Source organism: Carettochelys insculpta, chromosome 1 (assembly GCF_033958435.1).
Source record: "Carettochelys insculpta isolate YL-2023 chromosome 1, ASM3395843v1, whole genome shotgun sequence".
NCBI classification, from domain to species: Eukaryota; Metazoa; Chordata; order Testudines; family Carettochelyidae; genus Carettochelys; species Carettochelys insculpta.
In genome coordinates, this window is record NC_134137.1 from 307,371,319 (window position 1) to 307,398,982 (window position 27,664).

General features: G+C 45.8%; 1 protein-coding gene across 1 annotated transcript; it reads left to right on the forward strand.

The window, feature by feature from the left end:
- Positions 1-7,046: 7,046 nt before the first annotated feature.
- Positions 7,047-11,645, forward strand: PHLDA1 (pleckstrin homology like domain family A member 1). The gene has a single exon (XM_075012607.1). The coding sequence runs from the start codon at positions 7,172-7,174 to the stop codon at positions 7,610-7,612; it is 441 nt and encodes a 146-aa protein (XP_074868708.1). The 5' UTR covers positions 7,047-7,171; the 3' UTR covers positions 7,613-11,645.
- Positions 11,646-27,664: the final 16,019 nt, after the last annotated feature.

A 27,664-nucleotide genomic window follows, 5' to 3' on the forward strand; every position in this document is an offset into this window, starting at 1 on the left:
AAACAAGAAGTCCTGCAGCACCTTATAGACTAACATATTTTGGAACATAAGCTTTTGTGGGCAAAGACCCGCTTCATCAGATGTATGAGTTACTTGAGCAACTCATTACTATTCCAAAGAGGAAGGGTCTGTTGAAGCCTCAAATCCAGTGGTAGAACTTCCAACTCTTGTAGCAGCTTTATGTAATATCAAGGCCAGGGTTGGCAATAAAAGTCAGTGACCTGGAACCATAACCAGCTCCCAGAAATGCCCACTACCTCCAATGCTGAGCAAAGCTTGGCCTATGAAAGAATGCTATGCTATTTTTTTCATCTGGTCCAGTCTCCATATGACCTGTCACATGGTTTCCTTGTACAGGTTGCACGTCCAAAAACTGGCACTCTCTTGTCTGGCAGGATGAAGGATATTCCTGGACCAGAGTATTGGGGCATGGGGGCAAGTAGGTAGCATCCCTGCAGAGGGCAGCAAGGCCCAGTTTGAGGTCAAGTCCACTGACAGCTTTCCCCACCCCACCCCCCGCACCCCGGGAGACTGGCAGCCTTGGGCAGGAGGCCAGAGCACTGGCTTGCCTCAGGCAGGACACCAGGGCCAGAGTGCCAGCTTGCTCTAGCAGCCCACTGTGGGAGACCGGGGCTTGAGTGCTGGCTTCCCCAGCAGCCCCATGGGGCTGGAGCTGGATGGCCAAGCTGCAGTAGCGAGCTGCACCCAGAGAGCCAGGCAGCTGTGTTTGGAGGGAGTGATTGTGGTTGGCCAGAGAGTGGGGCATTAACCTTCTCTGGTCTGGCAAAATCCCACATTCAGGACCACTGAGGTCCTGAGGGTGCCGAACAAAGGAGGTACAACCTGTTGTAACTATTCCACTCACTGGAGATGCATTGGCTTCTAATGATCTTTTATGTGGAATTCAAGGTGTTGGCTTTAACCTGGAAAGAGCGAAGTAAAGTAAAATTGATAACATTTTGGGGACAAACCTCAAATAGTTGGACAGCTGAGAGACTGCCTCTTTCCTTGTGCCATGCTCCCACTGTTGGGGTCAGCACCAGAGGCACTTAAAATGGAGGCCCTGAACATAAGACGGTGCTGCCAGCAGGTTATTCTTTGTGAGAAGATTTCAGTTTTGGAACTCTCTTCCCCACCTACCCACTTCTGCTTTGGCATTGGCCAGTTTATCCTTCATGCTAGCATTGACAGCTGTACATCCCACACCAATCTTTTCACCTTAAACCATTTTGAGGAAGGGCCTCAGGGGTAATATGTTAGTCTGTAACTTCACAAATAACAAGCGGTCTGGTAGCACCTTAAAGATTAACTCATTTATTTATGAAGCGGGGGTTATTACAAACTGCCCCAGGACCTCCTGGTTGGTCACCTGTCATGAGTAGACCTAATCTCTGGATCCTATTTACTTCTAAACCAACTGTGTCTTGGCAGAGTCAAATAGCTATTTCTAGTGCTGGGAATTGAAGGCATACTCTCAGGCTCGGGCATCTTGTTTGCCTTTCCTTGGGACATTGGATTCTGCCATCTATCCTCCCTAAATCCCCAAGCCAGTGTTTAAGGGGTCCTAGACTCTCACAGTTGCTTGCACTTGTCCAGAGCTTTACCTAGGCTATGGGCACCCTTGGCTTCTAGTTTAACTCCTTTAGGGACTATGTGGACTGGATGAACTGTGGTTGGGGGAACTGTTAAAATCTATCGGAAGCCTTTTATATTTCATTTGTTTTAAGATGTGTGTCTAACAGATCAGGAGGTTCAAACTCAGATCAGTAGAGAGAACCAGATTTGATTATGGTTTGAAGCTTGGGCTATAACTACAAGAAGTCCCTTTTACTGATACCAGTGGGAGGTTTGTACAGAGATCAAGAGGAGACCAGAGTTCCTTAAGTAACTACTTTTAATTGTTTACTTAGTACCTTATTGTCATATTCTTTGAGGAATATCTGCACTGTGATGTTCCTGCTACTTCTGTACTTTCTTTTCTTTCCCTCATTTTTTTGACTGTTTATCTTGCTCTTCTCTGTTTCTCCCTCTGCTTTTTCCCCTTCAAATACCTCTCTGTACCTGTCTCTTGCAGACTTCATTCTCAGTCTCCTCTTTCCCATTACGTCTGCTCAGTTGATCAGGAGTGAACAAGGTAATGTTGATGTTGAAACGTTATTGCTGATTTTTGCTTCATGGTGAACGTTAGTTCTCACATCTGACGTGGTGGTTCAAGCTGCCTGTAAACTCAGGCAAACATGACCTATTTGTACTCACTGTACAGTTGGAGGGTTATTGCTATAGCTGAAAGGGCTGGAAAATTACTTTTTCCTTTTGCATAATCTCAAATTATGCAGAATCTGGTGCCATGCAAGCCCTAAAATACTCCCTCAATATTTATGAATGTGAGAAGAAACTGAGCCCCTCAGTAAGAGCCTATACTAGATATTGCAGTTGATTGAATAAATTCTGCCACCATCCCCTTTCTTTCAAAGAAACTAGTGAAAAGCCACAATGGGCAACAGAACAAATCTTGTGAGGAAATACACAACCAGTAGGGGAACACTGCAAATGGCACCTTCCCCACTCCCCTCCCGTGTGGGCTCTTTTTGAGCCTGTTCTCTGTAGTTCCCAAAAACTTTGCCAGATTTCCCTCAAGCTTTACACAATAAATACATTCTACAGGTTTTCAGGCACATCAGTCTCTTGACTTTCAAATCTGGGAGTCTTGTAATATTATGAAACAGGAGCAGTGGCTGTACAACACACTTCTTTCAGCAACCTCTCTGGGCATGCAAACAATAGAGGAAAATACCAGAAGAATATGAAGGCTTACCATTCATATTTTCAAAGATCACGTTCAAAATTCTTGCAGTATTAATGTTTGGCACTAGGAGGCATCTGAACATCAGATATATTCAAAGAGCTTGCAACCAAGGAGTGTACGCAAACCTTCCATAGGTTTTAGTTGAACTTCAGTAGAGGGATAGAGTTTTGGATATGTTGTGATGCAGACAATCTTTTGCCCATATTCCTTGCAAAGAGCTCCCACTTCAGACTCTACAAGCTAACTACATCAAACATTTTACAGGATATTTATTCATAAAGAGTAACATCTATCCATAGAAAGTGTGTAACTTGGCAAGACTCAGAATTCTTGCAAGATGCATGTATGGGCAATATTTAAGAAATAATGTATTTGTATTGAAAGTGTGCTTTATGGACTGACATTAAAATTAGTCACTAATGGTACTGTCTCAGTCCTGGCCCATTTGAGCTGAAGCTGTTGACCTGCCCTGTTTTGGGTTGACATTTCTCTCCCACAAACCTACTACCAGGAAATAATTAGAGGTCACTACAATTGAAAGCACTTGAAGGTAGAAAAGGAACATTACAACCAGTAGAGGTTCACCCTGTCTGAATAGAAACAAAGGGATGATTTTTGTATAACACCCAAGGGGGAGTAGCATTTTTGATCTATTCGCTGCAGAGAAAGGGAGCTTTCATGAATGTTTTGATTCTGGATCTTGTGAAACTGAGCTGTGCAGGGAAACTTACTTCATATGTAATCAAGTCTACGAGGTTGGCAGTTTATGGTTTGTGTTGTGGTGTAGCTGCTTGTTTTTGCCACTTTGTTTTTGCCAGTTAAATAAACCAACTTTTGTTTTATTACAAAGGCTCAAAAGTTCTCTGTGGTTTCCAAGATGGATGGTGTAAAGTAAAACTTACAAATCAGGGTGTGCAGCACCTTTGGGTATGAAGGGTCTGGAACTTCTGTGCATAGCCAGTAGCAAGAGGACTGGGGTACAAGGTGAAGCAATTGCCAAGATGCAGGTGCTTGAGTTTCAAAAGGCTGGTTGTGTGAGGAAGCTGACACATAGCCAGGGATAAGTATACTGGAAACAGTGTGTAAGCTGGTTCTGGGGCCCCTGGGACTGCGAGTTACTGTCACAATAATTACACCAGTTTGAGTGGGTACTTCATGCAGGAATGACACTATTTAGGTCAGAACTGTTGCAGCATCCAGTGTAGTTCAAAATAGTGCATTTGGTCATTCTCAAACAATTCAGAGTGATAAGGAGTTTTGTTTCATAAATCCATGTCTAATTCTAATTTATCAGTCAAGGAACTTGGATATTGTTCCATCTGGAAGTAAATACTTGGATCTTCAGCTGTTCAAAATTGTATTGTACTGGATAGGTTGAAGTAATTCAGAGCAGCTGCATACATTACCCTCAGGGAGGGCTGACAAAATTGCTGGGCCCCTGAGCATGATGGGTGTGGGGGTGGCTCTTCACTCAAGGTACAGGGCTGTGGGTGGGGTCAGGGGCAGCCCTTGCTGCCTGGACTGTACTGTGCCTGGCTCGACCAGCCCTTAGCACCTCTTGAACTGTGCAGGGCTCCAGTGTCAATTTTGAAGAAGCCGGCGCTCTGGCCAGTGCAGTTACAGTGGTGGACGTGACTGGGAGCCTTTTGCCCCTTTTGAAGAGCTGGGCCCTAGGATGGGAGGCAGGAGCAATTGTTCTGTCAGCAGGCCTGAGTACATCTGCTACAGCAGCACGACTGCTGTGGTGTAGATGCTACCCCTGTTGAGGGGGAGGATTTTTTTTTCTTGCTGCAGTAAATCCACTACCTGTTTTGAGAGGAGGTAGCTGGGTCAACAGAATTCTTCCATTGACCTAGCCCTGTGTGCCTACCCCCAGGGTTAGGCTGACCTACCCATGGTGCTGAGGGTGTGACATTTTTCACAGCACTAAGCCTCACAACTAGGTTTAATCTAATCTTTATGTGCAGACTGGGCCTTAACCATATCTAGTCTTATTCTCTCTCTCTCTCCTTTTCCACTTCTACTGTGTCTAGGCTGGAGGTTTTGGTCTTGTAGGGTCCTATTGGTGTTACTCGGGGGGTGGGCAGGCATAGCCTGCCCACGGCTAAAAGGCCCCTCTCACACTGAGGTGGGGCCCACTAAAAACACCCAGTCACCAAGTGAATACGGGGGACAACAAAGGAAAAAAACAGGGACGGGAGTGAGGGTCAAAGGTTTAGAACGAGGGAGCCGGAAGGGGATACCGAGCAGAGCGCCCCGGCCAGCGCCCACCGCTCCTCGAAGGTGTCCAGGGAGTCGGTGGACGCCGCCCAGAGGAACTCTGCCCGGATTCGTGAGCGAAGGGAGAAACGGAAGTAGGCCCCACAGTCGCAGGTCGCCCCCTCTGCCAGCCTCCTCTCCCTGGTTTTATAGATGGTCATTTTGGCCATGGCCAGGAGGAGGCAGACGAGGAGGTCCCGCGACTTTGTGGGGCCGCGGATAGGGTGTGACAGGATAAGGAGGTGCGGGGAAAAGTGCAGCCAGAACCTCAAGAGGAGGTTCTGGAGGAGCCGGAAGAGGGGCTGCAGCCTGGCGCACTCAACGTAGATGTGCGCCAGGTTCTCCCTCATGCCGCAGAAGGTGCAGGTGTCTGGGATGGGGGTGAACCGCGCCAGGTACACGCCCGTGCTCACCGCTCCGTGGAGGATTCTCCAGCTGATGTCCCCGGCGGGCCGCGGGACCAGAGTGGAATAGAGGCTGGCCCACCGGGGCTCCCCACCCTCCGCTGGCGGCAAGAGGTCCCGCCACTTGTGGTCGGGGCGGGACACGAGGGTGGGGAAGTGGAGCGTGTGAAGCACGAGCGCGTACAGAAGATGTCTAGGCGCGGTTCGGAAGGGGACCGGCTGCAAGGTATGCAGCCGGCTGAGGTGGTGGGGGGGAGGGGGGCGGGCAGGATCGCGAAGCCGGGGGCCCACGGAGAGGTCCGGAGGGCTAGGAGTGAGAGGGGGGCGGGGTGCACCCTCTCGCAGGACCCGGCCGAGGTAGACGTGAGCAGTGGGCGGCAGGGCGGCCTTCACCTCCTCGAGTACGCGACGGGGGGAGCGTAGGCTGGAGAGCCCCATGCGCTGGGCGAGCGCCGGGGCGTCCATCCAGTCTCCCCGGTCGTAGTCCAGGAGGTCTCCGACCCTGGTGATTCCACCTAGGACCAACCTCCGGCGCACCACGGGGGACTCCGCCGCCTGCACACGAAGGTGGGGGTTGTGTAGCAGGGGCTCCGCGAGGAGGTCTTCCCCCACGGTGGCCCCCAAGGACCTGGAGGCTGCGAGCAGCCGCCAAGTGCGGAGGAGGTCCTGGTAGAAGGCCGGCAGCTCCGAGAGGCCTCGCGGACGGTCTCTCCAGGATAAATCCTGAATTGTCAAAATGAGTCCCTGTCTGGAAAAGGTTGAGAACTGCTGGTCTAATGCAATCTAAAGGGATGGAGATTTTGATATCTAAAGGTGACTACACATGCATAAGAACAGTAACATTTCAACATTTTTAATGAGCTGGAGGAGCCTGAGCCCCAGCAGCCAATCGGGGGAGCCCCCCCCGCCCCCTTGTCACCCGCCCTGCAGATGCTTCACTGGAGTGTGACCGTTAGCCTCAGCCAGCAGCGGGGATTTGCAAAAGTGGATCCTCAGTTTGTACCCGGGGCTGCGGGGAACCACTGAACTAAACTGTAAGTCCTGGGTGTGATGGGGGGAAACCGCCACAAGCTGCGCCCCTCGCACCGCTGGCTGTTAACGGGCTTGGGACTTGCCTCTTGGCAGTTAACGATTTAGGACACGGCGCTTTCTGTCCCCGGATCTCGGCTGGAGCGAGGCGCGCCGACGAGGCTGCAGCACGAGTACGTGGCGCTCTTCAAGGCAGCAAAGCGGGAGCGGAAGACAAAACGCGCTGCTCAGCTCTAACCATCACCCGGGGCGGCAGGGGGCGGCGTGCGAGGCGAATCCCCGGGGCACTTGAGCGCCGCTAGGCAGCCCAAGGCCGGCCCCCGCCGGGTGACCCCGCAGGGCGGCGCCTACAGGAGGCGGCCCCATATTTGGAAGGGAATCCGAGGGCGTGAGCCAGGGACGCGGCGCTCGCCGGAGCTGGGCTTCCCCTGCGCCTCGTGTCACTCCGGGCTGGGCGCACCGCACCGATCGCCGGCTTGGCACGGGCGCTCGCCGCCTCGCTAGGGTCAGGCTCGCCCCGGCTCCGCCGGCGCCTGGCCGCTCGCCGCCATCCGCTCGGGAGCGGGGCTCGGGAGCGGGGCTCGGGGGCGGGGGGGAGCGGGCCCGGCTGCTGCCTGCCCCGGCGGGAGGAGGCTCAGCGGCCGGGCGGCGCAAGGCGCCCCCTGGCAGGAGGATGCTGGAGAGCGGCTGCAAGGCGCTGAAGGAGGGCGTGCTGGAGAAGCGGAGCGACGGGCTGCTGCAGCTGTGGAAGAAGAAGCGCTGCATCCTGACCGAGGAGGGGCTGCTCCTCGGGCCCCCCAAGCAGCCGGGCCCGCCGGCCGCCGAGCCGCCCGCCGCCAAGATCAAGGAGCTGCACTTCTCCAACATGAAGACGGTGGACTGCGTGGAGCGGAAGGGCAAGTACGTGTATTTCACCGTGGTCATGGCCGAGGGGAAGGAGATCGACTTCCGCGGCCCGCAGGAGCAGGGCTGGAACGCCGAGATCACGCTGCAGCTGGTGCAGTACAAGAACCGCCAGGCCATGCTGGCCGTGCGCTCCACCCGCCAGAAGCAGCAGCACCTGGGCCAGCCGCACCCGGGCCCCCGCCTCCGCAGCGCCTCCAACTCCGCCTAGGGCGGCCCAGCCCAGGGACCGCCGCCGGGCAGGGCGCGCCGGGCCCGGGAAGCTGCCACGCCCCGATCCGCCCCCGCGCTCCGACAGCCGGGGCAAAACCGGCCCTTCGCCTGCTCGCCCGCTAGGGATCCCCTCTGGCCGGCGGCGACGGCGAGAAAGAGCTGCCTGCGCTCCCCGCCCTTTCCGGCTTCCTCGGCAGCGTCGCCCAGGACAATCGGCCACGGCCGGGGAGTGCTGCTGCCTTCTGTGCCCGGGGGCTGCAGAGCGCGCGGCTCCGGCCCGGGACTGGCCCCACCAGCGCCTGTGATCTTCCGCCCCCCCGCTGCTCCTGGTTCCCTGGGGCGAGCATCTCGCGCTCTCGGTGCGCCAACCGCTTGTCCTTTCCGGAGCTGCTTCTCCACACTTGCCGCTGGACTCTCCGTGAAGGCACCCCCCGTCTCAGCTCGCTCCCAGCCCCCTCCTGCCGCGTGCGTTTCTGCTCCCAGGTTGAGTTGAAGAGCGAGGCTGAGCACGCTTCTTTCCTGAACGTGTTCCAGGGGATCAGAAAACTTGGCAAACAAAAGAGAGCAACTAGCGGGAAGGCTGGAGTGTGTTCATTCACTAAGGGGGAAACCCAGCTACTTTTCTGCACAATCCCTTCCTTGAGGGGGACATTTCAAGTCATTTGGGCTCTGGTTGGTATTTATGAACATTCAAAAGGATCATCTGGCCTGATGGGACTTCTAGGGCACATGAAGTACTGTAAATTTTATTTTAAAGTATTTTATTTTATGGTTATTTATTAGGGACTTTTTAAAGGCTGGTTTGTTTGCAAGACATTTTTGAATGTAGGTCATTAGCCAGAAATCAATCTCAACTCAAAATCCAAAGCACACTTTAGCTCTCTCCTAGATTAGAGCATTTGGAGACAGTGAGAGATGTCAAGGGAGAAGCCAATGATTCATATGACCATGAATTTTAGATGGTCTCATTTTCTTACCCAAAATAGTATTTTAGGAACTGTTGTGTTATCATGGAACATATAATGCATGGTTTAGAATTAGGATAGAGATCTTAATGCACAAACAATTGCTTCTCTCCAAGTGTTGGAACCTGACGTCACAGAGAAGCATATTTCATTGTATTAAAACATAGGGGGAAAGTGTTACATTTTATATGCGAATCAGTTATGCAGAAAAATCATCCCATTTGTTAGCTAGAATACCTTTGTTTCATTTATCACAGTGGTTAAAGTGAGAACTCTGGCCAATTTGATTTGTGATCTGATACATCAGATTAAAATTGTTGCATTTATGTGCTCATTTATTTTAAGATATGGAAATGGTTGGAAGAGTTGAGGGCTGTATATTCAGACTTGTGTGTTTTGAGTTCAAGGCTCTCCTGCTACTGAAGGTTTATGAAAGAGGCATGTTCTTTGCCCTTTTGTGAGAGACTTTAAATGTCTTGCATTGAAAAATCCTATAGTTTTTAAAGTCCATGTCAGAAATGTCTTAATGTGTTTAAATGAATCATTTCAATTGTAATTTTCCAAAACTGACAAATGCCATATTGCTGGGATAAACTTATTTGGGTGTGTAATATAAACAGATGTTAAGAGACTTGTTGGGATCTTGTCTGCATTATGTTAATGGAGCCTGTAAAGTTAGAAAACGAAGTACTGGGCATACATGTCTTCCTGCTCCTACTGAAATCTACGGGCTTTTGTTGTCGATCTCAATGGGGGCAATGTGGGGCTAATAGGCCCTGTTCCAGAAAAGGAACTAAAGTGTAGTGAACCACTTCCCATTTTGCACAGCTAAAGCTCTGTGGTTTGAAATAAAAGGTGAGATGGCAGCATATGGCCTCTTAGCTCCAAGTCAAGGTACAGAGCTTCAGCTATGGAACTGTTGCTTTTCACCAGCTCAGTAGGGAAAGTGCTCAGCCCCTGTGTCAGCTAAAGAAATGGAAACCAAGTCTTTCAAGTAATTTGTTTAGGACTTTTTTTTTTTTTTTTTATTTGTAGCTTCACTTTTTTTTTTTTTAAGGTATCACTCATATTTTAGTACCTGGATAAAACAAAACATGAAAATGATGTGAATGTGAGCTCTGCAGCGGCTATTGCATTTGATGGGTACCTTTTAATCCCCTTCCCCCCCCCCCGATTTCAGACTAAAGCCCAGTGTTGGATGGTGAGGAGTTCATTCTGCTCCCCTTAATCTCACAGAGAGTTGATAGTACTGAGCCTCTTGCAGGGTGAAGGAACTTCTTTTTTAAGCCCTTGTCTTGCAAATGTGTAAGTAGCCCCATTAACAACATTGGGACTATGCATGTGAATGAAGTTAAGCATGTGCATAAGTGTTAACAGAACTCAAGCCCAGTCCTGCAAACCATCAAGTGAACAATCCCATAGGATTACTGGAATTCAGGCACTTTATAGGGGTACATATTGACTGGCTTGTAATGATAGGTTACAGTTGACCTAAGAAAGTCATTCCTTTTGAGGCTAATTGAAACAGAGGACGTTCAACTACTACAGCAGCTAGTTTTCATGTCTCGTTCTGCTGCAGCCTGACTTGGATGATTGTGCTGGAGATTCACAAAATAGATTGAAAGTTGTAGTGGCTCCTTCAAAACCATTGCCCTTGGCTGCGTAAAGCATCTACCTTTTAAAAAAATTGCCTAAGTACTGATCTGTGGGAAAACATGATCTCTGTTTCAGAGCTGCGAATTAGTTTGCCAGGTAGCTAATTCTCTTTCCGATATATACCTAGAGTACAGAAAAATGACCTTTCTGAACACGTTTAACCAGTTTCAAAAAAAAGAAATTTATTCAAAATGTCTCTTATTCAAGCTTCATATTTCCGGAGGAGATGAAGCCATTTCTAACGTATACAAGCCTGTTCCAAAGACCACTGAAATCAAGACTGCTTCTTATTGCTAGAACATCTACTGAGTTCAGCAGCCTTTGGAGCAGCCCCTGGATCATTAACTTTATCAAGGTCCCTCAGAGTGCTTGTGCTTTTAAAAATAAGGGTCTTTAACCATTTAAATAGCATTAAGGTTCTTTCTCAAACTGAAGGGTAAGATTTTTCCAAATCAAGCCTGATGGTATCCTTAGCTCACACTTCCATACATTTTCCCACTAGTTGAGCTCAAAGTGTCCTCCTCCCTGTTATGTGTCTTGGTTTATGGTGACCTGACAGAGACACTCTTGGCGTCATTTGAACATTTGTTTTAAATGTTAATAATCTTCATCGTGAACCAGTTGTTGCTTGTTGATATTGCCAGATGCATGACTTATTTCTGTTTTTTAAAACATTGCTGTCAGCCCAGACGCTGGTGTGACAGGAGACCATGTCACAAAAGTCACTAGTGAGTTGACATCAGTGCATGTGGTATATGTAAAAGGTCCAGTAGATGGCTGAGATCAGGACATTCTCTCCCTCAGCTCACTAGTGCGAGGGTAGCCTTGCACAAGCTGCTCATGCTATCCCAGTATCAATAAGACTTCAACTTCTGGGGCACGTGATCTGGCAGCTTTCTTGTGTACTATTCTCTTCAAAAGTAGCAATATAGATCAAACATTGGGTGGGCTTGTGAAGTACTGTGCCAGTAAACAAAACCAGGAGCCCAGTGTAGTGAGCAGCAGTGTGGAAAGCTAGTTAAGGTCAACGTTTTAGGTCTTAGTAGAAGACATTGGTGCAAACTGAATGTGCCTGCATGTGAGGAGGGAAGTGTTCAGTAGGAAAAATCAAGCTGCGGTGACTATTCTATAGTTCAATAACTTTGTGTTCAGAAGTGAAAGTTTGACCAAATAATATCTTTGTTACATCCCAAAGTAGCTCCTCTTCCTTAAAGTTCATGATCTGTAACAGCTGGCTTCTAGTTGCAGTAATGTACGAAATGTCTTCTGGCATATGCCATCATGAGCTGAAATATCAGTGTTGTCAAATCTGTGTGTAAATAGGACTCATAAATGATGTCTGAGAGATGTGATTTATTTTTCATATTTTTCAAAATGCATTCCATTTCAAATAAAGAGGAATCTATTCAATGAACGAGTGTCATGTTGATGGAGAGACCCTTTGGAGGGGGAAGTATAGCATCTTAGTTTAAAAATATTTGAGGCTGATCTAGAGCTCACTGAAGTTAATGCAAGTCTTTCCATTAACTTCAATAGGCTCTAAAAGAGGCTCTTTTGGCCTTTTTCTATTTTGAAAGACAACCTGAGTTCAAAAGACCTATGTGTACCCTTCCGAAAAGAACAGCTGATTGAATTAGTAATACCATTTAGTTACTTTAGATCCAGATCTGGTACCTTCTACATAGGATGACCATCCATCCCATTTTTCCCCAGGACCGTCTCTTATTTAAGATGTCCCACAGGCATCCTGACTTTAAGAAAATGGGTTAATTGTCCCATATGTTGTGGGCCTCTGTTCCTTGACACCCAGTGTCTCAGGGTGGCAGCCTCTGCTGCCAGGGAGCCCTGCTGCAGGGCAGCTGCCCAGTTCCCTGGCCCCCTGTGCCTGGGAGCAGCACCCCCTCTCCACACCCTGCCCAGGGAACTCCTCTGTGAGGAGGCTGCCATGTTTCCTGGTGCTCTGTGCGTTGGGGCAGCAGCTACTGCTGCAGGGGAACTTCTCCGTACGAAGCCGCCCCATTCCCTGGCACCCCATGGTGTCAGCCCCTGCTGCCAGCAAACTCTGCCATGGGGTATCTGCCTCAGTCCCTGGTGCCCCACGCCTAGGGGAGGCATTTCCTGCTGCCAGGGAGCCCCTCAGTGGGATGGCTGCCTTGTCCCCAGCACCTTGCTCCTTTGTGAGGTAGTTCCTGCTGCAGAGAAGCTCCTCTGCGGGCTGACTTCCCTGTTCCCTGCCGTGTCCCACCCTACATGGAGAGCCATGAAGCCCCTATTCTCAGCACATGCACCACCTGCCAAGAGGTTGCTGAGCCCCCATCCTCTGCTCCCCCTCACTGGAAGGCTGTGGAGCCCCCAGCCTCCATCGCCAACAAACCTAAGCATGGGAGGGCATCTCTGGAGGTTAGTGTCTCGTATTTCCCATAAAGCAATGTGGTCACTCCACTTCTGCAAGAGTGGGCTGCCTGCTCATGAGGCTCTGCCTAGCATAGATGTCCACCCACAGGGACAGAGGCGTCATACCTCTTTTATCAGTGAGTATGGTTCTGTCTAGGTGTGAGGTAAAGAAGTTGGGTAAGAGTCAAAAGAGCAGCCTGAGGTTTGCCTTGTTGCTGACGGAAGAGTATCTAAAAGCACCAGTGGAATTTCAAGTAACCTTATCTAGCCCAGAAAGGACACTTCACACGTTAGGAGTATCTCTTGTAAGTGAAAAGGAATTATGTTTGAAAATAAAAAAATGTGCCATTGCCACTGTTGCTTCTGGAATCTCTGTGGAATAACTCTTCAGGTGTGTCAAGCTACCTCGGAGAAGTTAAGCTGCAATACCCATGATATTTAGCACCTTATCAGTTATATTAAGTTCAGTTGCACAGCTCTGGCTCTCTCTAAGTATATAGAACACCACACATTTGCCATTCTCTTTTATTTGTGAGATATCAAAATACCTGCTCTCATGGCTATTTCAGAAGTTCAGGTCACAGTAGGTACCTAAAGGATAAGCACTTTGGTACAACAAACAGGTTTATTTTTTAAAGTTCTTGAGTTTCCACTTTTGCTGAACTGCTAGTGCTCAGCTACTTTGAAAAATCAGGCCACTTTAAGTTGCTTCAATTTGCCTCAGGATGACAATGTTGCTCACAGCTTCTAAAGGCTATCAGTTACCTTATATTTGTAGCTTGAAAAATGTTAAAGCAAAGATATGTTACAAAAAGGAATAGAAATATATAACAGAATTTTAAAAAGGTCAGTCTATTCCCCTAACAAAGAACAGGTTAAAGGGTGAATTGTTGTAGTTTACAAGTGTCTGCCTGGGCTCCAGATACGTGATTCTTATCGGCCAATGGCTGATAAGAGCCAAAGTCAAAGCAAGACATTTGTTAACAGCCAGGGTTGTTAGCCAGTAGAACAATTTACCAAGGATTGCTCAGGGTGGATATTCCCTCACTAGCAATTTTAAAATCAAGATTGGGTGTTTTTCTAAAAGATCTGCTCTGGTTCAATCAGGAGTTATTTGGGCAATGTTCTATGGCCTGGGTAATGTAGGAGGTCAGACTAGATGATCCCACCAATTCCTTCTGGCCTTAAAATCCACACCCTTCTGCTATGAAAGACTGACAGTGGGAAATGTGCAGGACATAGTGGATGGTTTTGCTGCAGTGGAGTTCCTTAACTGCGGTGGGATGATGGACTGCTCGTCCCTTTGGAACCAGGCCACCTTGCCACAGAGTACGTAAACCGCAAGGGGTACTTCATGATGGTGTTGTAGGCGTTGGTGGATCACAAGGGCTGTTTCCCTGACATCAGCGTGGGATAACGGTTGGGAAAAGTGCATGACATGCACATGTTTAGTAACTCTGGTCTGTTCAGAAAGCTGCAGAATGGAACTTTCTTCATAGATTAGAAAATTACCATTGGAGACGTGCAGATGTCAGTAATTAGCCGGTGAGATCCAGCTTACCCCTTGCTCCGTTTGCTCATGAAGCCATACTCGGGCAGCCTGGGCCATTGTAAGGAGAAGTTCAGCTACAGGCTGAGCAAGTGCAGAATGGTGGTGGGATGTGCATTTGCCCATGTAAAGGTCGGGTTCAGGAGCCTTCTGGCTCAGTTAGACCTCAGCCAAAGCAATATTCCCTTCATGGTGGCAGCCTGCTAAGTGCTCCATACCTTATGGGAGAGTAAGGTAGAAATTTTCAAGCCTGGCTGGAGGGCAGAGGCAGATCACGTGGCCGGTAATTATGAGCAGCCAGATACCAGAGCAACGAGGAGAACACAGTGAGGGGCGCTGCTACTCAGAGAGGCTTTGCAAAACAGCTTCATGAATGACCAGACAGCAACATGACAATCATGTCTGTTGTTGTTAGGGCAGTGCCTCCTGCGTGGTGTGTGCTAGCGTGTAAACCCTGTAAAACCCTGACCCCTCCCTTCTGCAACACAAGCAATGAGAGGTTGTGCATTTTTATTTAGGCGGCAAAATGAAGCACATAGTAAAGGAGTTCGTGACGGGCTTTGGAGCTTCGTAAGCAAGGGCAAGAGGCATTTTGCAATCACAGGTGGGGGTATATCAGCCTTCTGCCGTGAGAAATGTCCTTGGGGGTTGAACAGAAGGCTGCCCTTGACTCTTTCTCTCCCTGCATTCTGGGGAGCTGATGTGGGGGGGAGTATATGAAATATGGTGAGGAGGGCATGTGGTTCAGCATGGGCTGCAGTGGGGCTCTGTTGCTCCTGTACCAGGAGCCTCAGGAGCTCTGTTTGCTGCATCATGTGTCAACATCTCCTCCTGGGTCTAGACTTCATGCTCTGAGTGCCTTCCTCTCGTTCAGATTCACTGTCCCGTCTTCCCAATCCACTCTCCTCTCCTCCATTCACTTAACTGTGCCCTGTCCGTGGGGGCAGCTTCCCTGTTGTCCGGGAACGTATTTTCCTGTGGTTTTTTTGTCTTCTGGTCTGTACCAGTCTAACTGCTGGAAGGGCAGTCAAGAAAGAAACCCCTGTTGCAGACACTGTAACAAAACATAAGTGAAGGACAGACATTGGGAGATAAGTTTTACAACACACAAAGTAATTTCATGAAGGAGAAGTGTCTGTAGGAAACAATAGGGATGTGCTATGTACACGGGCAAATTTTGGCCTTTAAGCCTCCTCTGTGCAGCAAATACTACCCAGATCTTAAGGGACCTGCTTGCTTCAGTTTGCATGGTAACACAGCTTGGGGGCATACTTTCTAGTCATGTGCGGAGCCGTGCATTCAAAAAGCATGCTGCAAGGGATAGATGGGGCATAGTGATTATCAGAACTGTGGCATTGAGAGTCTCTCTTTCTCCAGGAGCTTGGGGAAGGAGAGGGAGATTGGGCCAGCATGGAAGTGCAGCTTGTGGTATCAGGGCTGTGTGGCTCTCATGACCCTGTGTGCTCCCCATCCCCATTTTGCTGGGACAGTGTAAGTTTCCCTTCCACCAGGAGCCCAAGGATGGGAAGAGAGAAGGGTGGACCAGGCATAGTAGTTATCATGCTGGCTGGCTTGGTTTGGAAAGGTGTCCCATCAAGGAGGTTGGAATGAGGCAGCCCTCCCCAGAAACCTCATGAGAAGGATTAAAGAATACCTGTCTGAGAGCTTTATGGAGATTTGCAGGGAGGACCAATGCTCTCTGTCCAGATATGCTAAGTTCTTCCAGTGGCTTTGAGCTGTGTCGGTCCGGCACAGATCACACCCATTTGCCTCAGCCCACTTGTAGCATGATTAAAAATGAGAACTCACCAGAAGTGCTTCCCACCCCCCAACCATCAGGGTCTGGCTGCAAAATGTCCTGGGAGAAGGGATGAGCTCTGGACTTAAAAAAAGGGTCCTGGCTGTCAGTGAGACCAGCTGCTCCATTCGTCTGCTCACCATTCACCTTCTCCTTCTCTGTGTCTGCCCTGCTGTTACCAGAGGCTTTCTGAAGAATCTCTTGGGAGGTACGCACAGACTGTTTGTGGTCAGTGGTGGGGTCCCCACCTACAATCCCATACAGCTACTCAGAAGCAGCATGTTTGTGGCAATTGCCCAGAATGTCCTTCTGCTTCCTTTCTCTCCTGGCACGCCTGTCTGAGTGCCCTTATTTTCATGTGGCACTGCTGGGTGTCCCTGGTGCATCCTTTTTCCACCATGCCCTGTGAGATCTTGGCATAGATGTCTAGGTTTCTGTTATTGGCAGCACAGCCTCACTCCACCCCTGCACACCAAGGAGGTCCTGGATTTCCTGCACACTCTATGCTGGAGTTTGTCTGTGACCCTGAGAATTCATGGCTGGATGTGGTGCTGAGGTATACTGCCTGCCCCGCTCACCACACTGACCAAACAGGAGATGAAATTCAGACTTTCCAAGACTGCTTCCTGCCCACTTGGAGAGCATCGGAGCTGAAAGTGGTAGAGTGGTACCATTGGGGCACTGTGGGATACCTCCAGGAGGCCAAGAATGTTGAATTTCACAGTGTTCCATCTGCACTTTCTAAAGTTGACCAGGCAGGGTTGAATTTAGTGTTACTCCTCATGAAAAGCAGAAGTACCAAAATCAACATTAGGAGGCCTTAAAGTCAGTGGAAAGGACCCCACAGTGTGGATTATTTGCTTAGAAAATTGACCCAAGTCAGCTAAGTTTGACCTAACATCCTAGGTGAATTGGGCTGTTGTCTTCCCTCACAAGAGCAATCATTTTAATAGTGCCTTCTAGAGCAGGGGTTCTAAAAGTGGGGGTCAGGACTCCTCAAGGGGTCACGAGGTTATTACAAGAGGAGTCACAGGCTGTCAGCCTCCAGCCCAAACCCAGCTTTACCTCCTGCATTTATAACGGTGTTTTAAAAAGTTTTTCATTTATAGGGGGGCGGGGCTCACTTGGAGCTCTTGCTATGTCAAAAGCTTGAGAACCACTGTTGTAGAGAGAGCCTACCTGATGTCAAGTAAGATGGAAAGAATGCTGGAAGAAGCCATTAGGAATCATTGCAAGATGTAAAGGTAGGATTTGTCGGCCTGATCTGAAACCCACTGAATTCAACAGGAATCTTTCTACAGATCAAAATAGACTTTGGCTCAGGCCCCATACTCAGACTGTCGGTGCTGTGCATAAACGTATATACACATTTAATTCTGTCTGTTTGTGTGGTTATTTTTGTCTTGGTTTATTTAGTTCTTTTGTGTGCACTTAAATTATTAAACTGACCTTTAGATTCAGTCATTTTTCTGATGAATTTAGAACAGTGATACTTTTGATTCCTAAATGCTTTTCTTATCACTTTGTCATCATTGTGAAAATAGTTGCTCCCCTTTTTTAAGAAACACGCCACTTTTCCAGTGATTTACTTGTTTGCAATTAGACGCTCTGATGAGGTTAATTTACAGTTATTCCAGGTTTTCACTTTCAATTTCTACAGTAAAACTTGGGAAAAGGTAGATGGAACATGAAGGCTGTGTCTACACTACAAAAATAACTTTGAAGTTGCTTACTTCGAAGTAAACAACTTCAAAGTAGAGTGTCTACGCACACCATACTTTGAAGTTAAACTTTGAAGCAGGGGCTACTTCATTTCTGGGAATGGAGTGAGGACTTCAAAGTTGGGCTCCCTACTTAGAAGTTAACTTTGAAGTAAGGGAAAATGTGTGTAGACTCTCTGCACTACTTTGAAGTAGTGCCTAATTTTGAAGTTAACTTCTAAGTTAGTTCCTAGTATAGATACAGCTGACATGAGCCATATACCATTTTCTAAGTATTGATGACTCTGCCTTTTTAAAAATGCAGCTAAAAGGTCTTTTTTTCTTAACGCTTTTAATAGCATCGAATGTAATAAGAAATGGCAACTTGTTCTCTTCTAAGAAATTTTATTTAGCAAGTATAAAAATGTTGGGGGCAGGTGTGTCTTGGGAGTGGATTGTTTTTTTAGTAAGTTTCTATCCTTGTTTTCATTTAGAGATTTTGAATTGTGACACAGACACTGGAATCCAGTTACCAGCTAATTCCTGAGTTTGCTGTGCTCCCTGCATTGTTTTTGTTTTATGAGTGTGAAAAACCTGAGAATACTGACTGAGGACGGGCTCCTGCAAAGAGCTGAGTAACCTCAATATGTACCTATCTTGGATGTGATGAAGGGAGCTCAGCACCACACAGGATGGCTCAGCAACCTGCAGCATCTTGCCATAATTTTGCGTTCTGAACTTATAAAGGAAGTACCTTACTCATGTGTCAGGGTGATATCATTTGAAAAACACCCTCTGATGCTTTGTCAGATTTCATGCTCTTGCTGTACTTGCTCTGGAGCATATGCCCTGACTCGACTGCCGCAGTTCTAAATTATTGTTAGAGGGCTTTGCAATAAATCCGCGCCCCCCCCCGAGAAAGATGGAACTCTGCTGTATAGTTAATAAAGAAAAAACCCAAACCCAACTGTAATAATTGATTCCTCTGTAAATGAATCACTGCTGCTTTAAAAAGAGGAATTGTGTATCCTTTCCAATTGTTTTGATGCATAATCTACTAGTGATATCCAGAGATTGGCAGGAAACGTCTCTTTGGATACCACTTCAATGGTTTACCTTTTGTATAATGTGCGATTACAACACTGAATCTCTGTATTAGCGAAATGATTTGTATGGACCCTGTTTTGTAATTTTATCTTGCAATAGCTAATTTAATCCAGTATTGGGAGTTAGTTACACTGGTAAATATATATAGAATGACTAACCTCTATGACAAAACATACAGCTCTTTGTGGTTTGTATGTAAAGGAGCCAACGTTACAACACATTTTGGCATGGTTCATTCCCAGTTTACAGTAAAATGAGGAAATTACTACTTTTGTATTAAGAGCCTTGGCACTATTTGTAAATATTGCTGGTATATATGACTGGACCTGTTTATTTAGAGTTGAGTATTGGGTCAGGTTATGTGTAATTTGGGACTGTCAAACGGACTGTAGCTTGTTTCTGTGCCACATGTAATGAACAACCCAGTTGTTTTTACCAGTAGCTTATGTTGCAATTTATGAGGACAAAATACGTTGTATTCTAAAACCAATGGTCCTAGAATTCTTTGAATCAGAGACTAGAAAAAAGTGAGAGGGCTCGTTTGAGGCTGATTAATGGAACGACTTAGTCAGCCTTTAGTCCCCTGTATAATTCTTACAGGAGTACCTCATTCTAGTGCTCACTCTACTTCTCATTCTACTGTAACACCACTTTACAAGTGAGGACGCTTTTATGTGGAGAACTTGAACCACTTGCCTACAGCCTCCCAGGACTCACCATGTGTGGCAAGACCCAGATTCTGGATATCCTGTGTTAAGCCTTTGGTATAAGATAACCCTTTCTCCTTATGCCTGGTAAATAAAATCATCTCTGTCAGCAGAGAACAGGCATAGCATCTGCAGCAATGCGAGCTGCCTCACCAACATGCCGTCATCCTGAGTGAGAACGAATTCTTTGGAGGAGTTCATTCTCTGTGTTCGTAAATGAATGGGTCCTCAGGCCATGTTGAAGTTGGTCGAAAGACTCCCAATAACATCCAAGGCTTTAATTGGGGTCCTAACTTATTTGACTTTCTGCCACTTTGATACTAGGTGTGAAATAGTTTGGGATGCAGATACTTGTGTGTTAGAAACTGGTGGGAGATGAGACTCAGAACAAGCACTAGGTGGCCTTAGGATATACAGTCAGTATCTGGTTTGCTACCAAGACTAGCCATTATCTGACCAGTGGCGTAGAGGTGATAGGACTGTAGATATTTACCAGTTTCCTGAGTTATTAAAGTCCCTCTGTCTACCTCATCTTCCAAAAACAGGTACAGGATATGAACAGCCTAATAACTGATTATTCAGATCTGAACCCTATTCTAAACTTGCTCTTCCAGCCATCGAACTGAAGGAACTAACTAACAAAGAAAATAATTAAATCATAAAGGTAAAATATTTTCCATACTTGTTTTGTTTAAAAATATACTAGGCAAAATTTGTCAAATTTGTTTTGAGTCATAAATTCAAAATATTGAGCTGAATTAATTCTGGCGGAAACATTCAGTACAACTTTTCCCTTTCTCCCCCAGAAACAGGTGTTGGAAACATAAGGTCAGAGTAGCTCATAGACAACAGGTTTATCTTAATCCGCTGCAGAACATTAATGGAATTCTGCAAGGCTAGCTTGTTTGCTTTTGCAAACAGCCTTTTAAGTTGTGTGAAGAATTGAAAAACACATCAGACTTTCTCCTGTGCCTGAAGTTACTGCCATGAGCAGACGACCTTGTAGAAGCTTTTTTTGCTTTTTGCACATAAAGTAAGATGAGCATAGTAAAAATGAGTCTTGACAAAACCTTAAAGAAAAAGTTAAGCTTTTGTCTGCTTTTTAACAGTATTTTATCAATGTTAGCAAATCACGGACTGGTGTCTTGCAACACAAAAGCACATTCTCTCCTTCTCTCTGTTCTCTCATTTTATCATAAATTGTTGACATTTCCTGTTTCACTAAGTTATGTTTCCCTAATATTCATTCTTAGCGCTTGGCTCTTTAACAAAGTCAGCACTCTTGTCACAAGGCAGTGGGCTGCATGGTTGTCCTTTACGTAAGTGATGATTGAAAGATCAGCAATAGGGAAGTAATGCTGACAGCCTCAGTCTTTGACAGCAGATTGTCAGCATTCTTAACCAGGGCACAGTGAGAGCCTGGGAAAAGTCTGGTATTTGTGTGGGGTTTTCTAAAGAAAACTGTCTATTTGAAGCACACAGAGATACAGAAGGATGGAGCTTGAATCATAAATATGTTGTATGTATCGGTGGCACTGCAGAAGTAAAAGATCATTTTGAAGAGTGAGTAACTGTGGTGGTGAAGAGTTAGCCACTGATGGCTGGCAGAGTAATAAGGCATTTGTTTCCATGAGTCAGAGAAGAGGCAGTAATTTGTCAGGAAGTGGGGCGGCTTAGCTGATTTTACAATGTGTGCCGCTGAAGTAAGATGCCCACCTTCGTGGAGCCCTGTTCAATCTCTTCTCTCCCACAGGCAGGGGGGGAACTGTACCAGGCATCTCCTGTATCTTAGAGGAGCCCCTCAGACACTGGGCTAAAATTGCAAGCGAAGGCATCCTATTCGTCGCCGCCATTGTGTGTAAGCTCACCCCCTGCGCCTGATCCAGGAGGTGAGCTCTGAACACACTGTGGGGTGGGGGGCAACCCTGGGAGCAAGTTACCCAAGAATGCTATCGTCCCTCAGTTCAAGCGTTGCATTGGAGCTTGGGCACCCAGATGCCCAGAGTGAAGCAGTGGTGCACATATCCAGTGGTTGAATCACAGGCACTTAGGGAACTTCTGCCCTGGAAACTTAGGGCAGGTCTACCCTAGACCATAAAGTCGATTCTAGATATGCAATTCCAGCTATGGCAATTGCATAGCTGGAGTTGACGTATTCACAATCAACTTATCTGGACATGCCCGTGACAGGAGAAACTTTCCTGCCAGCCTCCCTTACTCCTTGCGAGAATGAGGAGTACAGAAGTTGACCGTCAACCCCGGCTAGTTCAGTTTCACACGTTCCCACTGGGGGTTTGAAATTGAACCCTGGAAGATCAACCCTGATTGGCTCAATCTGCTGGTGAGTGTAATTGTACCCCGACATGCTGAGTGAGTTGAGGTTCCTATGTGGGTCAGTGGTAGCTGAGTGGTGGTTTTGTCAGGGGCCTGTGTCTGTAATTTAGGTGTCTAAAATGAAAGTTGGGCTCCTGAATCCTTTTGTGAATCTAGCACGTAGTCCATATTTTATATATTTTCAAATATTTATATTTTATTGCCTTCTCCATTTAGCTTTCACCCAGAATGGGCTGGGGCTGTAAAGATTAATTTTCCTAATTAAATACTGTTATCGTAAAGCTTTTTAATCATCAGCATTTGTTAGGTACTCATTAAGATTAGCTAGGAATCTCAAAACTAGCATTATTATTATTATTATTATTATTACTATTATTGGTATGGGGCAAGTAATTCAGTCTCCCCCAGGTTTAGATGTGTCATGTTCTTCCTCCCTTCTCCCTCCCTGCTGTCTTTGAGCTGAACACACAAGGTACAGGGAGATGTCTGTAATACATAATGCTAACTGCTCTTCCCCAGTTCTCTCAGTGTGCTCTACTGATAAGCTTAGAGTCACAGAAAAAAAAATCATGCATTTTGATTGGCCTCAGATATGCTGTGTGTTAGGTTTGCCCTTGAAAAATGAAACTTCAGCACAGCTGGGACATGTTCTTAATTCAGCTATCACAAACCTCCCACGTTTTAGGCTGGGCAGAGTGGAAATCTCATTTTGCTTAATGGTTGGGAGGTGCTGAAGCTGGCTTAGAATCAGTGCTTGATTTGTGCCAGAGCTAGCCAGGGCTGATCCCTGACACCTCTGGGCTTGCTGCATAAGTTATGAATGCCAAAAATAAAATTGCTTGAGCCCTGACACCTCTTTCATTACAAACCTTAGGCACTGCTTAGAATAGTCTGTTGGCATCTCCTCCACTTAGGCAAGATAATCCAGAACCTTTAGAACTACACTCTTGTTGAAAGAAGAATCAAAACCCAGCATCAGGTGACTATGGTGGAGGTAAGAATTCTTCAGTGACAATCATGTGCCAAGGTATTTCAGTGGTGGCCTTTTTGCCATATCTTTAGGTGAGAAGTATTTTAAACGATTTTACAAACACTAAAGAGAAAGTGGATCTATCCCACGAACGCTCACCACCTAATAAATTATTTTGTTAGTCTTTAAAGTGCTATTGGACTGCTGTTTTGTTTTTTTAAAGAGAGGGATCACTCTTCCATTCCTGCAGCTGCAAACATTGCTTCCTGAATGATATCAGTGAAGGTGCAATCTGGTTTCCATTTACAACAGCCCTATTCATTCATTTTTTATTTTATCGATGCTGACCGTGGGCTACAGTAAATTTAGGGAACAAGAAAGCAAGGAAGCTTTTTCAAAGCACTGTTTATCTGTTATGTGGCATTTTCAACAGTTCCTTGTACCTTTCTCTTGCTTTTCTTTAACCTCTTGTTTTATGTAGCGGTAGCACCAGGCTCAGAGGGTGCCTCATCCAAAGCCCATTGAAATCAGTGGGAGTTGGGATCTAAGTGCATAAAGTTTGGGGTACATTTTGGAAAGAAAATGCTGTTATAAGCCTTTCTGTTCAGCAGTATATTTAGGTAAGGAAAAATACATGACTGGGTGCAGCAGGCATAGAAGCCCTGATTCATCAAGGTACTTAAATGTGTGCCTAACTTTAAGCATGCAAATACTTCTTTTGAAGCCAATTGGATTGTGTGTGTATATTATGCTGAACTGGGCTTCTGGAGTCATAAATAAACAGTTTACATATGTTAAGGCTCAAGGAGAAAGCTGCTTCCAGAACCCCTGAGAACATCAAAAAGCCACATTAGCAATTAATTGCTGTTGTTTACCAGTAATTTACCTAATGACTTATTTGTGAGCTATTCTGACTTTTGTAGGGCTGTAATATCTACCCTGCACAACATTTTAATAAACTGCTCTGATTGCTCCTCAGTCTAAACCATCATACTGTGTATTAGACACAGCCAATAATTAAAATAATCGGTGACTGGGCTGGAAGGACACAACAAAAGTATTGCTCTAGGGCTCTGTTTAGTATATACATTTTGAAGTATTATTGTCAATTTGCGTTACAATAAATTGTACTCAGAGGGTTGTCTGAAAGAGCAATTTGCTCAGTCTGGGCCATCTGGTTTCCCTGTGCCGCTCATAATTTGCAATAATCTGGTGTGTACTTATTTTGTAACTATACCGCAGCATCTAACAGGTCATATGAAACTGCTTAATATATAATAAGTAACTGCAAAGATTCTGAATGCTTTTTTTTAACATGTGCAGTCTTCCTAGTATCTAATCTATTAGTCTTCCAAAAATATTCAGCCCCTTAGAGAGATTTTAGCCATGGTGGGTTTGTTGCTGCTCAAAAAAGAAGGAAAGAGTTTTGCTGAAAATGACTTGATGGGGCCCATGAGTGCTTGGCAAATCCCTCTGTGGTTTAAGGACATTCTTAAAGATAAGCCATATTAAAGGTAAACCAAAAGCAGGGGATAATACCAGTGAGAAATCCACAAATACTACTTCCTGTGACTCTCTGTGGCAGTGTTTCTTAAACTTTTTGAGGCTGCTGAACACCAAACAATAATATTTTTACGAGAGACACCTATGAAAATTTTCTTAAAAAAAAAAGTTGTCAGACCAACAAAACAAAAACAAAACAAAAAACAAACAGCAACATATACTGCAAAAACCAAAATGAAATAATTTAATCAGGCATCATAGCAATGAAAAAGTAATACTGTATCTGGTTTTAATAACAGAAAATATATACCAGTGTATGACATCAAAACAGTGGCAGATGCTTGCTGCACACCCGTGAGCTGTTTGCAAAGCATAGTTTAAGAAATGATGCTCTGTAGAGAACGCACCCTATTTGGCAGTTTAGATTTTTCTGTTCAGACTACTTTCCGTGGGGCAAGCCTGTTTCCTGGCTTAGAGTTACCCAAACTTAAACATTCGGGTACCGCTTTCAGAATTTTGATCTTATCAGCGTACCTCCTCTCCCAGTGCCATCCCAGTGCTTATCTCCTGATTTTTAGTCATTTGTTTTCTGTTGTGTACCCCTTGAAACCCTTTCATGTATGTGTACCACTGGTGGGATGTGTACCACCATTTGGAAAACACTGTCCTGGCTCATTTACCCAAGAAGGATTCAGTTTGTTTCGTATCACCTCTGCCTGCCGTTTTCTTGTGACATTTTTCAAATCGGTGGCAAATATTTAAATTATTTCTGGAATTTAGAATACCCCGTCCATACTGATGGGCACAGATCCCCTACATGCCTCTGTCAAAAGCAGGTAGTTTTGTGGTGAGTCATAGTGCAAATGAATTCAGACAGCACTGGTAAGTGGCCACTCCAGATGCCCCACTGGGGCAACAGAACCCAGGGCGGACAGGGGGCTGTCGTCAGTTTCACTGGTAGAGGACTTAAACATTCTCTTGTGTTCTTTCACTGAGTTCTGCTGGCCTCCAGTTTCTCACACAGAAATGGGGGAATCCCTTTCGGCAGTTTTGGGCCTAAGGTTAATGAATAAGGTGGCTGAAGGCCCCCAGTACTCTGACTAATCATGTGACATCCTTACTAATCTGATCTCCTACTTCAGCAGGGGGAAGGACACTGTGTTAACAGGACATGGATGTTTCCTTTGCTGGACACTTTTTCCTTATTATATATAGTCCAGCAGCATATGTGACATTTCAGTTCTGTGTGCGGGGAGCGGTGCATTTGTCAAATGGCTTAAGAAACACTGAGACTCCGGATGGTGGGACTATTCATTCTGAGGCTAAAGGAGCCCTGGATCTCTCCCTCCCACTTGCTATTAATATAATTAGATACAGTGATAGTGTAAGAGGGAGTCTGCTTAAAGGACATCAAAACAAATGACAAGCTTGGCCTTTCAGTCCTACTTTAACTCCATTGACTTCAATGGAGCTATTCCTGATTTACACCAGTATAAGCAAGAGGACAATCACCCATTGTATTCAGAGCTGAACCAATCCACAGTTGCTGGCATTCTAAGTACCTCTGGGATGCCATATATAATGACAGTCATTTATAGTCTACAGTAAGGTGATTTGCTCTTTATACAGAACATCTCAGACCAAACAGAGGGGCTTTCACTACAGAATGCCAGCAGCTATTCAATAGCAGCCAGCCCACAAACGTGGGACTTGCAATCTCAGAAGAACAAAATGTAAAAGAATCAACAAGAGACTCCTGGGAGGATTTAATATACAGCTTTTTCTTGTACTAATCTTACATTTGAATGTCTTATATTTGAATTGTAGAACATTTCCTATGTTTTGCAGAGAACTAGATTAGATTAATAAACCCTTCCAAAGATGTTGGAGGGGCAGCCAAAGAAAGCTAGTTGGGCATTCAGGAAAATACAGATTAATTAAACTAACGATTAACTACAGTTGAATCCTGGCCCCATTAAAGCCAATGGGCAAAACATCATTGAATTCAATGGGGGCAAGGATTTCACTCTGCGTATTGATTTCATTTTGAAAGTTGTGATATGGTATGTTCTTGGCCTCAATAAAGAATACATTGTTATCTCAGATTTCTACTGTTAAATCTAATTTCATGGAACCAAAGAAAAATGGAAAACGTAATGAGAGGTTTGCCTGTGCTATGTAACTGAAACCTTTTCTGTTCAGATAAAAGGTATTTAATTTTGTTACAGCTCTCTGCATCTGTCTAGACATTTTTGTATCTTCTCAGCCAAACCCATACATTTCACTTTGTGCCCTGGAAAGTGTCTTTTAAAACCCACACTTTGGTATGCAGCTTTGGCTTTATATCTATATTTTCATTAAGCCATTTTCATTTCAGCTTTCCTCGTGTGAGAGACTACTCTCACTCTATTTTTATAAGCTAACCTACATGCACACACTCATTTGTCACTTGTAGAACAAGCCCCAGTGAGTGGAAAGAGAGGAATGCTTTTTAAACTCTATTTGGACTTCTGTTAGAACTTCTGAGCTCTGTGCAGGACATCAAAATAAGTGGCTGGATTTTCAGAAGCTCAGCTTCTGCCCCGAGGAAGTCTCTGGGATATGTGGCCATCTGTGTCACCCTGGATGCTGTAGGAAGCTGAGCACTTTTGAAAATCTGGGTCTTCTTTGGGCGCCTAAGTGGGAGACAATTTGAAAACCTGTCTGCTTCTGCATGCACCAATCACGCGAAAACCCATCCTTGCATGGTTGTTCAGACAACACCCACACACATTCAGTTTCCCAATCTTCTGTACACATTCACAATTGGCTTCTGATAATAAAATAGGCACACGGCTCATAAATTATTAAACTTTTCCATTATTCATGGCCTGCAAATCCAAGAGGCTTTATCATCTTTGAAAAGGCAACACAGACTGCTGGTGATATAGTTTTCATGAGTTACATGCCACATGACTGACAAATAATAATAGTAACAACGTGCTGCAGATCCGGAGCTGCTTTACTATAAGGGAAACATTTGTGGTGGGATGTGTTCTACCCAAAGACCGAGCCACGTTGCTCCCATTAAAGTAAAATCCTTGCAAATCCCGATACACCATCCTCTTGTTCCCAGCTAAAAATCCACTTCTATAATAGCTAGCACTCCTGTGGCACCTTAAAGACTAACAAATTTAGGTGCCACAAGACTGCCTGCTGCTTTTAAAATTACACACTAATCATGAGACTTCTAATAATGGCAGTCCACTCCATGCACCTCAGTCTGTAACGTACCATTGTCCAAGCTCGTGCAAGTGTTGTTTGCTTTCATTTTGTATAAATTAAATACACCCATGGAGCAAGACTCAGCCTGAAGAAAACCATAGGA